Below are 12,139 nucleotides of genomic sequence, written 5' to 3'. Positions count from 1 at the left end.
ACCTTGGCCAGCTACACGCAGTTACTCACCTTGACCACCTGCACTGAACTAGAAGAAACACTAACCTCATTGTTTTAGTGAGCCTGGATACCCTTTCCCTCAGCAGCCACCCTCAGCCCTTATCCACCACCTTAGGGCTTCTTGTCTGCCTGCTAGGCCCCCAGAGGCTGTGGTGGTGGGCATATATGACGGCGGCTGGAGGGCCCTCCACTTGAGCCACTGAGCTGTATTGGAGTAAATGATGGATGGAATGTACCTCGACTTCGAGCAGGAGTCTGGTCTCGATTGCCTGTACTGGGATCAAGGCAGCAGCGGCTTCAAGGCCCAGCCCCAGCTCGAGAGCTTCCTGCTCGACTGCCCTTCACTGGCTGAACAGCTCTCGCCATGGCCTTCCTTTCCCTGCCAGGCCATCTTCGCCGATGCCCAGCTGCCCCTCACCGACATGGACGCCCACATGCTCCCGCTGGAGGCGGGCACTGACATGGACAGCTCCCTGGAGGAGCTGTTGGAAGAGCAGGGACTCCACCGGGGGCGTCCCAGCAGGCCCACCTCAGCGCACCCGCCCTACAAGGTCCAGAGACACGCAGCCAACGTGCGCGAGCGCCGGAGGATGCTGTCCATCAACTCCGCCTTCGAGGCGCTGCGCGGCCACGTGCCCACCTTCCCCTACGAGAAGCACCTGTCCAAGATCGACACCCTGCGCCTGGCCATCGCCTACATCGCCCTCCTCAGCGACATCCTGTTGTCGGGACAACACCCTCAGGCATACGTGGACGAGTGTCTGAAGGCGGGCCACCGAGGCGGGAAGAAGGCGGCCTGGCACACCAGCGGTAAGGGTGGGGCGTCTGACCTAAGGAAGGCTGGGCCCTCTCAGCGCTTCTTTCTGTCTCCGTCAGAGTTATTTTTATGCTGTTTTTTTTTTACTACTTTGGTTAATTGCGTTTTCTTCAGGCATAGTTAGAGATGTTAAAAAGTGTCATATTGTCAGGTGCCCTAATTAAAGGTACTCATACTTTACTGAGGCCCTGACTCACGAATGATTGTTGAAGCCATGTCACATCCTCAGTACTAGAGGTAGAATAGAGATGATACTGGGATAGGTCTTACAGATACGAATATCAGACGGTGACGTCAATGCACGAACGTCACGTCAGACATTGTGCTGTGACATGCATGTAAGCTATGGCATGCAACCAATCACAGTCAAGGGAGCAATGCCACCAATTGGACAAGATATGTCCGTTCACACGTAAACCAATCGGACAAGATTACAATCCCTCCAATATTATAACAGATATCAGAACGAGGCACCCGACGCCGGGCTGTGACGTGTTTCCAGGAGCCTCGCACCAGACGGAGACATAACTTTATGCACCTGACATTAGACTGTTATATTACCCCAGGAACCTGACATTACACATTTACATAACTCAGGGGTGTTGGAAACACTACATTTCGGAAGGGGGGGTGGGGATAGGACAGCTTTGGGTACTTTCATTGGCCCTATAAAAAGTCCGAGAGCCCCAGGCTTCTATAAATGTATACATTCGCATAATTCTGAAGTAAAATAACATAAAAGGAGGGCACGTCCTAACAGTCTGTAATCCCATTTTATCATTACTTACATTCTAGAAAGTAATGAGAAAATATGTGAACAAACCATGATCCTTGCATGTTCGTGCACCAAGTAAACAAGGGTGGGAGAGAAAAAAAGAAGAGGAAACAAACTATTTTTTGCAACATTCAGAAACCTCAAAATGCAACTGCACTAAATCATTCTTCTTGCTGAAGGCAGTTATAATAAAATCCTGAACTTTTGTTTGAAAAACCAAATATTTTCTTGCATTCAGTTTTGAGCACATATTATTTGGTATGGTCTGCATGCCAAATTATTCCACCCCTCGTGATATATGTTGCATACAGCATGAGTCATTCTTTTCTGGAACATAATTGACCATAACCAAGTCTTCAGTAGGTGGAGACCAATGGCACAAATCTCTCGCTTTTGGAAGCATTTTTTCGATGTATGCATTTTGAAGAGACTTGATGCTCCTGCAAGATCTCTAAGATGCGAGCCAAACCCTTGGTTCGGCTCTCCCTGTTAATGTTTCGGCTCGCCCACCTCTAGTGGGAATGCTCATGTACCACCCATGGAATGTACCCTTGCTGCAAAGTAGCACCTAGCTCTACTTTGCGTTATGTTAGGTAACTTCCCAAAGCAAATCAGGATGTGTGTTGGAAAGTGCATTTCAGCGCAACACTTTGTCCTGGGTTTGTATCACTTTTTTAGTGACTGAAACCTGGTGAGAAAAATTAGTAAATTTCCCCTTGAGTCTTTCTGCAAATTTTCTGCCAGTCTATCTTATACTGTGTGCAGCATGCAATACATTTTTACATTGTCCTACGTATTCATATTGCTTTCACTCCCAGACTGCGACCGTATAGGTTTATAAACACACAAATCACCAGTCCCTAGTGTATCAACCAGTTATACATACAGATGTCTAAAGTAATCATATTAACCTAGAGGTGGTTGAGCCACTGAAAGCTCAAGAAGGCTCGAGCCTGAAGCCTGGCCCTGGGTGGGTCAGATCTGGGTTCCATTGAAATCTCAAGCCCATAGCAAACTGAGCTTTCATGTGGCTTCTGCCTGCCTTGCTCACTCTACCCTTGTGCGCAAAAATGTAAATACAAAACAGTAACATATGAGGTAAAAATAAGTACTAATTTAGTAGCGGATTTGTACAAAGTGAAACCAGAAAACCTGGATTAATCAAGGCTTTCCCGCTTGACCAAATTGCTTGATCTAAGGCAAATATTTTTATTTTATCCAATTTCCTTTTTCTTCACTATTGCATTGAAAGCACCTTCAAATACTTAAGTTCAAAGAACAAGCTGCACAAAACCTATTGTGTTTCGTTCAAAAGACTATAATGGTGCTCTATTTATAAGAATAAAGGACTCACATGACAACTGTCAGTACAGGAATAGTTCTAAGTTACTGTTTACAAATAGGTCTCAGAGCAGTGCAATAATGTTACGAATTACTGTCAAAACTTCCACATGTTAAAGAAATACACTTTTTTGAATTTTGAAAGGACTTTATCATATATTAGGTGATGTTTGGTGTAAGATTTTCATGGCAAACATTATCAGGGCTCAGCTTGTGTTCGGACTTTAAGAGCCAGGCCAGATCTTTGGCTCGGCTCGGACTCAGCTCGCCCTGATAATTTGTTGGCTCGCCCACCACTATATAAACCAACTGAGCATTTCCTTTCAGAACAATGGCTTGCAAACAGATTAGGGAGGACCAAATGATGTGACAGCTTTGACTAAATTATGCATCAGTAAAAATCAAATTGTGCTGCATAATGGGTCACTTTTTATGATGGTGTTACTTCATTATATTGCCATTTTTACAAATCGAAACACTGTATTGGCAAAGGTTTCACCTCTTTAGTACCGGTTTAACGTCCAAAGGTTGCATATATGTTGTTTGTGGTGATCAGAGTTGTGCTCCTACCATGTGGTTTCACTGCTCTTAAGCATGAATTTGAAGGGAAAAAAGGGTGAGAGATGGGTTGATTTTGACTGATTCTAATGTATGGATGGGAGTGTTTGAGTGTCTTGTGACCTATGCTTGGGCTATTTTGGTATGAGATGAAGAATACCTTCCTTCAGATGTGCAAACCCAGTGTTTCACGCAGTTTAAAGACCTATAAGTGCACCCAATGCTCCTCAAAGCAGCTTCTGCAGAAGGAAAATGCGACATCGACTTTAAAGTGCAACAGGTCCTACAGCACCCACAATACACTTTGATAAATGAAACAATTAACTGGAATGAGAAGAGGAGATGGACATGGAGGACTGGGCCATTAAACAAAATCACTTATAGAACCTGATGACAGGATAGAACCCTTTTCATGAAAGATTCTGTTTAAATATTGCCTTATGTTATGAATGGTTTCAAGGTGTTAAGAATATTTAAAAAATACATTAAAATGTATATTATGCTACAGCTCCTTGGGACTCACAGGGATTAGGAAAGCACAATAGAAATGCCAATATAATAATACAGTCCAACTGGCAAGCTCATTTATATTTTAAAGGAAACTTGCATAACCTCTGTAGTAGTTAAGAGTGTGAGAAGGTGCTACTGCAGTGTATTGTCAATGGGGGGAGATGCTAATTCATCCATGTTTATCTGTCCCCACTAAGTCTTTAATTGACAGCATGCAAGTGGACTGCAGAGAGCGCAATACTGAAGGGGGCACAAGAATCAACTAAAAAAAGCAAAGCCTCCTCTAATTTTAAAAGGACTTTGAATGGCCTGTGAAGTTCTAAAGTCCAGCACACATCAGATAAGAATTCCCAGTGTCATGGAAGCTGTAATAGCTCAGGCAACTGGTGTTGTGAGCATGGATTCGGTAAAAGCGACATGCTGGAATAAAGTCAGCAGCCCATGTAAAGTTCATTTGTTTTTCAGCCCCCATGCTTTTAGTGCACTGAAAAATGAATGAAATTTAAAGAGGTACTGCACATGCTGTCTATTTTTAAACTTCATGGTCATTTCCCCCCTGTCACTCTCACTCTTGTCACATGTGTTCCCCACCTCCAAAATCTGGGGGGTGGGGGGATAAATCCCCAGTGTCACCCACAGTTCCTACGCCCATGACATCACTTCAGGAACCTGAAACCCGATTGACACGTCACTCCGGGCATCAGACTGAAATGAACCCAAGTACCTGATATCAGACTCTAACACCACTCGAGGTACACAAGACTGTGACATCACTTCAGAAATCTGATATTAGACTGGGACCTCGCCCAAGAACCCGACACGTGAAAACCTAGGCAGGGGCTCACCGACCCCCCCTATAAACAGGAGTCCGTTAGAAGTACCTGGCCTCTCACAATGAGTCTCTAAAAGGGTAAGTTAGTATTTGTGAGCATGGCACCACCCCAACCTGGCCAGCCCAATTTAGAATAGTCCACTTCAGAAGCCCCTTGCCTTTTTCCCCAGAGATGGCTCCTGCATACTTTTTGGGATCGGCCTGGGGGAAGCGAGCAGTGGCTGCAAGACTGCCAGTGCTGCCGTTGGCAGACTTGTCCTCGCTTGTCTTTCTTCTGAAGACATACTCCGACAGTAGAAGTCCTTCTTTTGAAATATTAGAACTAATTTCTGCCACATTCTAGGAGTGTTTTTGTTTTTTTACGCAATGCAGGGGACATTTCCAGACGTTTTCTGCCAAGCAAAACCATAAATGTTCCAACACACTCATATAGAAAAACATCAGTGTCAAGAAATGTATAAAAAATGATGTTCCTTCTGCTTTTAAAAGTTAAGCGGAGACCTACAATCAACTATTCAGGTAATATGCCTGGCCAATGTGTTCACATTCTTAGAGGCATACTGCGATGTACAGTCACATTATGGCATGATGTGAAGTACTATTTAACTAAGATCACTGCTATATGTGTAGTCAGGCCACTGAAATTATGTGGCAGAGAGGACCACATTTTGCGACAGGATTGACCTAATTGTGTGGCAAGAAAAGGCAGATTACGCAGTGTATTGCATCCCATTTTGTGACAGAATTACTTCTTTCTTTAGTCTTTTTTCACACATGTAACACTGTCTGGGCAAAGGTTCCACCTCAATTATAACAATTCTATACTCAAATATAGCCAAAGTGAATGGAAAGGTGACCAGTCAACCTTTGAAAAGGGCCTCCACTGCATGTCAACATATCACCACGTTTTTAGTAACGCTTGATCCATTTAAGATAGAAACTTTTTTTTTGTAAAATCTGCAAATTATGCAGTTGATAATGGATATGTAGCAAATACTCTAAGTCCATAATTATGAAGAAAATGCTATGGCCGCAGATTCGCATAACTGCAGTAGCCCTGTGTATAGTGTACACCAAACACAGGAAAATAAATGATGAAACTACCTTTTCTTTAAGGCCTATAAACCACAGAAAATATTTTTCAAGAAAGCTGGAGTTTGATTTTAATTGAGTCAGAATTACTGTAACCCATCTGTGGTGCTAAACCATCAAGTATTCTGTTTCAGCAAGTACCTGTCACTATCCGTTTTTATTTTTAATATGATAAAAAGAAGAAAACAGGTGTTTTGGGTGTTTCGCAATGTTGTTCATCATGGCTGTTAGGCCTTCAACTATGCAGATTGAAAGATAGAGGAGTTAGACAAGGGACAATATTTTCTAATGGAGGTCAAACATATGTTTATGTTAATTGCACTATATGTATGCAAAACGTTTATGTGGTCTTGTGCCACACATGGACTGTTAGAGCAAAGCCAGACACCCGGACAACTCTGGCTTGGCTCACCCTATTCATTTGCTGGTGATCTCTATTTGTAACTCAGGCTTAGTGAATGGTGCCGTCAGTCACTTTAAAAAGTGATTTCTAAAAGGGGAGGACCAGAAACATAGAGCCCTGCCCACATGCTCTGAATTGGCAACTCTACCATCAAGGCTTCTTATAGCAGAGACGAAGAAGCGTGCTTGCAGTGACAATACATTTAAAATAAGTAATCCCAGGCACTCGGACTCCATGCCGTTGTGTGGTACATGACCGTAGTCATGAGTTCCCGGGGAGAACTGCCAGGCACAGGTGGGACGGACATGAGCGTAGCTTTAGCTGGGGTGCAAAATCCTGCAATGCCTTCTCGGCTTGGTAGTTGGGTCTAGGAACCCTGAGTCAGGTCTGTTATGTCTGGGTTGAGTGTTCTCTTTGATCTCATTCACTTTTTCAGATTTTTCTACTTGTTCATTTTGTTTTAGCAGAAACGTAAAGAAATATTGGGACTGATATATCAAAAAATAGTTCATCTGCACCCATTGAAGTACTCCTTGAATGGGTGCAAAATTTCTCCTTTTTTGAACTTTACAAACACTGGCAGCACCAAGCTTGTAAAGTTGTGCCAGTTCTAGGTTACCATGCCCACTACTGACAATCAAACACCCAAAAGGTGATGGGTTAACTGCTAGCAATTAGCCTAACCAGTTGTAATAGCTTAGGTTTGTAATCTAACCCATCATTGTTAGCCCGCTGTACCACTCTAGACATAGGCCAACCTAATGCAATTCAGTAGTGACACTGTTCATCATGGAAACAATCCATCCGGACCTTTGTCATCTCCAGTGGCGGCCGGTGCAGGTACGAGCTGTGAGGCGGGGGGAAAGGGGGTAAGTCTACAGACGACGACGAGGGAAAATAACATTTTAAAAAACAAAACCACTTACCTTGCACTTGCCGCATCGTCAGCGATGCGGCGAGCGTAAGGTAAGTGGTTTTCTTTTCTAAAAAAAAGTGTTTCCCTTGTCGTCGTCTGTCGACTTTCTTCCCTCCCCCCACTCCACTGCTCTTACCTGCAATTTATTTATTTATTTATTTATAAAGTTTTATATAGTGCGAACTTGATCCCGAAGGATATCAGAGCCCTTTACAATTTGAGGGAATTAAATAACTTCCCACCCTATTCCCCTATAAACCCACATCCCTTGCACCGTGCAGCCCCGCTGCCTTTTTAGTTGGGAAATTTGAGGTTCACAACCCCCGAATCTCACTGACTAAACTACACCCGTCCCCTGCAAACAGCAAGGCTGCTGTGATGCCCCATTTCATCTGCAGCACGGAATCAGGGGGTGGAGATGCTTGTGCAGTGTTAAGCACTATTTCCCTTGAGCTCGGCTTCCAGCTGCTCGCTCTCTCAAGCTATTTTGTGTATAAATATTCAATAATACCGCGAGAAAACTGCTCGAGTGTGCGCTGGCAAGGTTTAGTTAACACCCCTCGGAGCTGGGATTAGGGAGGGCAAGGGTATGCTGGGAACGAGTTAGCCTCGCTGAAGAAAGGCGCCTGACTTGTTAAACTCTGACTGAATTTGAGTTTCGATGGTGTTGAGTCTACTTTGGTGCCTTTGTCTGACTCGCCTGCTGTTGTTTCTGATTTCTGTAGATCTGACGGCCCGCCTGTCCTGGGTGAAGTGGAATTAGCGGAGTTTCCCACCCGGGAAGAACCATTCCCAAAGAAGGGGTCGTTGAGAAACTGCAAGGCCCCGTTTCAGAGCGCGCGCCGGCTGTCAACTTCCCACTGCATGAAAGTCGGTTGACAGTTTTTGGCGCCAGCCGCGCCCACGCTTTCTGCGGGTCTACGCTTCCTCAATACTTTTCAGTATTTTTACGTGCATATGTTATCTTCACAGGGATGGATTACGACAGTAGGTCCAGTGCATTTGTTTGTATGTATTGTGGTAAAAAAAAATACATGGCTGCCATCTCTCAGAAAATGTGCAAACACTTTTTCTTTTACGTGCGTCGAAATTTACACAAAAGAGTTTTGAAAGTGTTATTGCAGTGATGTGTGAATAGGAAATATACATTTTCCTTTGGTCACAAGTACATGTTGTGTATAGCCAGATTCGAGCTTTAAGTCTTCTGAGGTCAATACATTCAGTCTCTCGAGTTGCTAAATCATACCGGTTTCATGTGAAAAAAGAATTTTAGAAATATTATATTAAAGATTTGTGACAAGTTACATGTAAAATGCTCCTACATTATATTTGATGACCAGATTACACGTTACCCATTATGTGTTTTTTATATTTCTTATTTCTTTTAGCCCATTTAGCCTGAAAACCTGCTTTAATCAAACAGGGAAACATTCATTGAAAATAGTAAACGAAATACTGGACTGTACAATTTGGATGCATGTAAAATAGAAGATGCGAAAAATAATTAAATTGCTAAGAATGTAGACTTTTAAAACGGCACTACCTTTCAGTTCTTTGACATGTTTCGCCCAATTGCTTTTGCTTGTCTTGTTAATGTTTGGTATTGAAGCGATGTATATATGGTCGTTTGCAAAGTTTCTATAGCTTTCAAAACATTCCATTCATTGTTTTGTTTCGGAAAGGAGTGAATCTCTTTAAATTAAAAATAGGTATCTTTCTTAAGAAGTGATGTGGTGAGTCAGTATTTAATAATAATATTGTTAAGAACATTTATTTCAACAACTTTACTTTGTCATAGAGTAATTATTATCAATGACCGCCATCATACAAATATAATCTAACAGCCAGTCCTACAAGAACATGTAAAACTAGAGACCAAGTTGAATAGTCTGTGAGAGTAAACGGAGCAAGGACTCGAAAGCGTAAGTCATCATTAATGTGTGCCCAAGACCCGAACCCTTTAAAACCCCTGTGAGCTCTCAATGCTACGTTTAAATATGCATGGAACATTTGCATCAAACAAAATGAAAGGCAGGTAGGTAATAGCACATTACCCTAAATCATGGCATGTATTAGACATACACAGCAGGCACATTTCACTCTTAGGTTTCTCCAGCCATAGCAGGAACATTTCAAACCTAAGAGTCTCCAGCCATAGCAGGCACATTTCAATCTTAAAATTCTTCAGACAGCAGGCACAATTCAATCTTAAAATTCTCCAGCCATACCAGGCACAATTCAATCTTAAAATTCTTCAGCCAGAGCAGGCACATTTCAATCTAAAGATTCTCCAGCCATACCAGGCACATTAACATTTTTAGATTCTCAAGCCACAGCAGGCACATTTCAATCTTAAGATTCTCCAGCCATACTAGGCACATTTCAATCTTAAAATTCTCCAGCCATAGCAGGCACATTTCAATCTTAAAATTCTCCAGCCATAGCAGGCACATTTCAATCTTAAAATTCTCCAGATAAGCCAATGCTACCTCCACCTGATTGAAAAGCAACAGTTTGCTCCCCATCACTACTCAAAGTCGTGCCAGAAATTGGACACATCTAGAAAGAAAAGGAGCCGCTAAACTAGGTGTGTATCTCGTTCATCCGAGGCTCCTATCTCAATATTAAGAATATATTTTAAAATAACTCTCATAATAGTAATGATACTAATAATAATGTAAAAAATCTCCCCTATGTTCTCACCATGATGAGCTCATCTCCTCCTCCAACATGACCCACATCACGTCTCCCAAATCCAGACACCTAGGCAGTGGTTTCCGGTGTGAGCCTGAAGTCTTTCAAACAGCCTAAATCTATCCAAACAGTCATTCCCTGCAGAAAAGTCCACAAAACTCTCAGTTTGCCCTATCAAGGGGGCAATGATATTTAATAATGTCTATCAAAGCACTCACCTTCAGTTCCGACTCTGTGGAACGACTCTGATCACTGCAGCAAGAAGCATAGTGTATCAAAATGAAGATAAAAGTGGGCTCGATGTAATGTAAGCACTGGGTGTATTACTCCGACGTGACATAAAGAAGAGTATGGTGACATCTGAGGGATCACACTACAAACAACTTAGAAAACAATCAGAAAAAGCTAATTATTCTTACAATAATATTAATAATTCTCATATTTAAATCTTATAACATTTCTATTAATATTAATACCAATATTGTAAATAATAATATCATTAGAAACAAGGTAGTGTTATTTATTAGTATAATTTTGAAAATTATTAATTTCAACTGTAACTCAAGTATATTAATATATCTAATATTAAATGTAATATTATTAATAACAGTTAAGTAAGAATAAGCTTTATTCGATTTGCTTAAAATCATAAAAGCACAACAAATACATGTAAAAACATCACACTTAATAGGAGCTTACATATTAAATTTAACATTTAAAAAGAGCTGCAATCATAATCAAGTCTTAAAAATCATCCAATACCATACAGTTAGAATTGCGATTAGTGCTAACCGGCACAAAATACATGGAAAGACCCAGACAGAAGTGTTTTACAGCATGGTTTTCCGCAACAGCATGACAGATCTTAAAAAACGAGATACCGCAAAGATCACATGCTCGTCTTCCAATTTTAACAATCTTAAGAAAGCAGGCCTGCAATTTCTTACTCCCCAGCGTTTTAACAGAGGTTTCAAATAAAGTTTTCTGGGGGTGGAATAAAAGGAACAAAAGAACATTAAATGCAAGTTAGATTGAAGTGCGGTGTTATCACACGGACATATCAGAGTCAATGTAGACCAGTTATTCATCTCTGGTACAGAAACAATACGAAAGAAAATACCAAGACGTAAACGGGTCAGAAGCATTCTATAATAAGGGCTGGGGTCCACTTTTAAATACTTTTGCATGCCTTCGATAGGGGTGATTTCTTGGAAATTTAGGATGGTTTGTTTGTTTTTTTCGGTGTTCCATCTCAAGATTTCCAGATGAGTGGTCAGTGTTTTCTTGAGAACTGATCTAGGTACACCCTCCATGCTCCTGGGATTTACATAATAGTCCAGGAGACCTATGTCACTAAGTACGGATCTTACGTACGACAACCACCGGAAGTTTGCGACCCCATCTAGGGCCAAACAGTCCTCCAGGAGGTCCCTGTTAAAACTCAGACCCCCCAGGATATAGCGGCATGGATTGGCAAATTTAGCGGCACAAAAATGAAAATTTAGCGGCACAAAAATGGAAATTTAGCGGCATTTAGCGGCATTTTATTTTGTGGTTTTTGCAACACCAAACACAGATATCTTACTGTTTGAGTTATTTGACAACATGGAGCCATGTACATTTTGTTTATTTACAATTCAGCCCATTTGTTTTAGTTAAAAGGCATGTTAGTCTTGGCCACGTACGGTAAGTTCTTCCGAGCACTCCAAATCAAGACCAGTATTGTGCTGCTGGTTGTAATGTAAAAACAATAATGCCTGGATTGATTGCTCTGAAAGGGACCGTCGTCTGGAAGAGAGAATAATTTTGTATATACTGTTGCCCCTCCTATGTGGCATTATGAACACTGCTTCTCCTTCCACACCAAGGTATATCCCTTCGCTGATAACACCCAGGAGGACACCTACCTCAAATACTGCAGCACCTCCAAGGGAGTATCACCCCTACTTAGAGGACGAAAGCAATATTCCGGACCCTCAACATCCACGGGACAAATGGAATGACTACCATGTCCCAACTCAGTCTTCTCCACCACCTCATCCTTCAGACTCCGTAGCACAGTAGTAGCAAGAAAAGACCATTTAAAAACGGACATCACAAACTGAAGATGCCAAAAGTTTTTTCCTTTAAATGTTTTTGAGCATTTCAGTTGTGGCAACCATGTATAGATTTTTCAGTTTT

At 41.9% G+C, this 12,139-nt stretch overlaps 1 protein-coding gene across 1 annotated transcript; it reads left to right on the top strand.

Annotated features, from left to right (window-relative positions):
• Positions 1 to 241: 241 nt before the first annotated feature.
• On the top strand, positions 242 to 8,027 carry LOC147731254 (helix-loop-helix protein ngn-1-like). The gene is made up of 2 exons (XM_086954172.1): positions 242 to 830; positions 7,990 to 8,027. The coding sequence occupies exons 1-2, from the start codon at positions 242 to 244 to the stop codon at positions 8,025 to 8,027; spliced, it is 627 nt and encodes a 208-aa protein (XP_086810298.1).
• Positions 8,028 to 12,139: the final 4,112 nt, after the last annotated feature.

Source organism: Lissotriton vulgaris, chromosome 2_1, assembly GCF_964263255.1.
Source record: "Lissotriton vulgaris chromosome 2_1, aLisVul1.2, whole genome shotgun sequence".
NCBI lineage: Eukaryota > Metazoa > Chordata > Amphibia > Caudata > Salamandridae > Lissotriton > Lissotriton vulgaris.
Note: the sequence above shows the minus strand (reverse complement) of the source record. Positions and strands in the feature narration are given on the sequence as shown.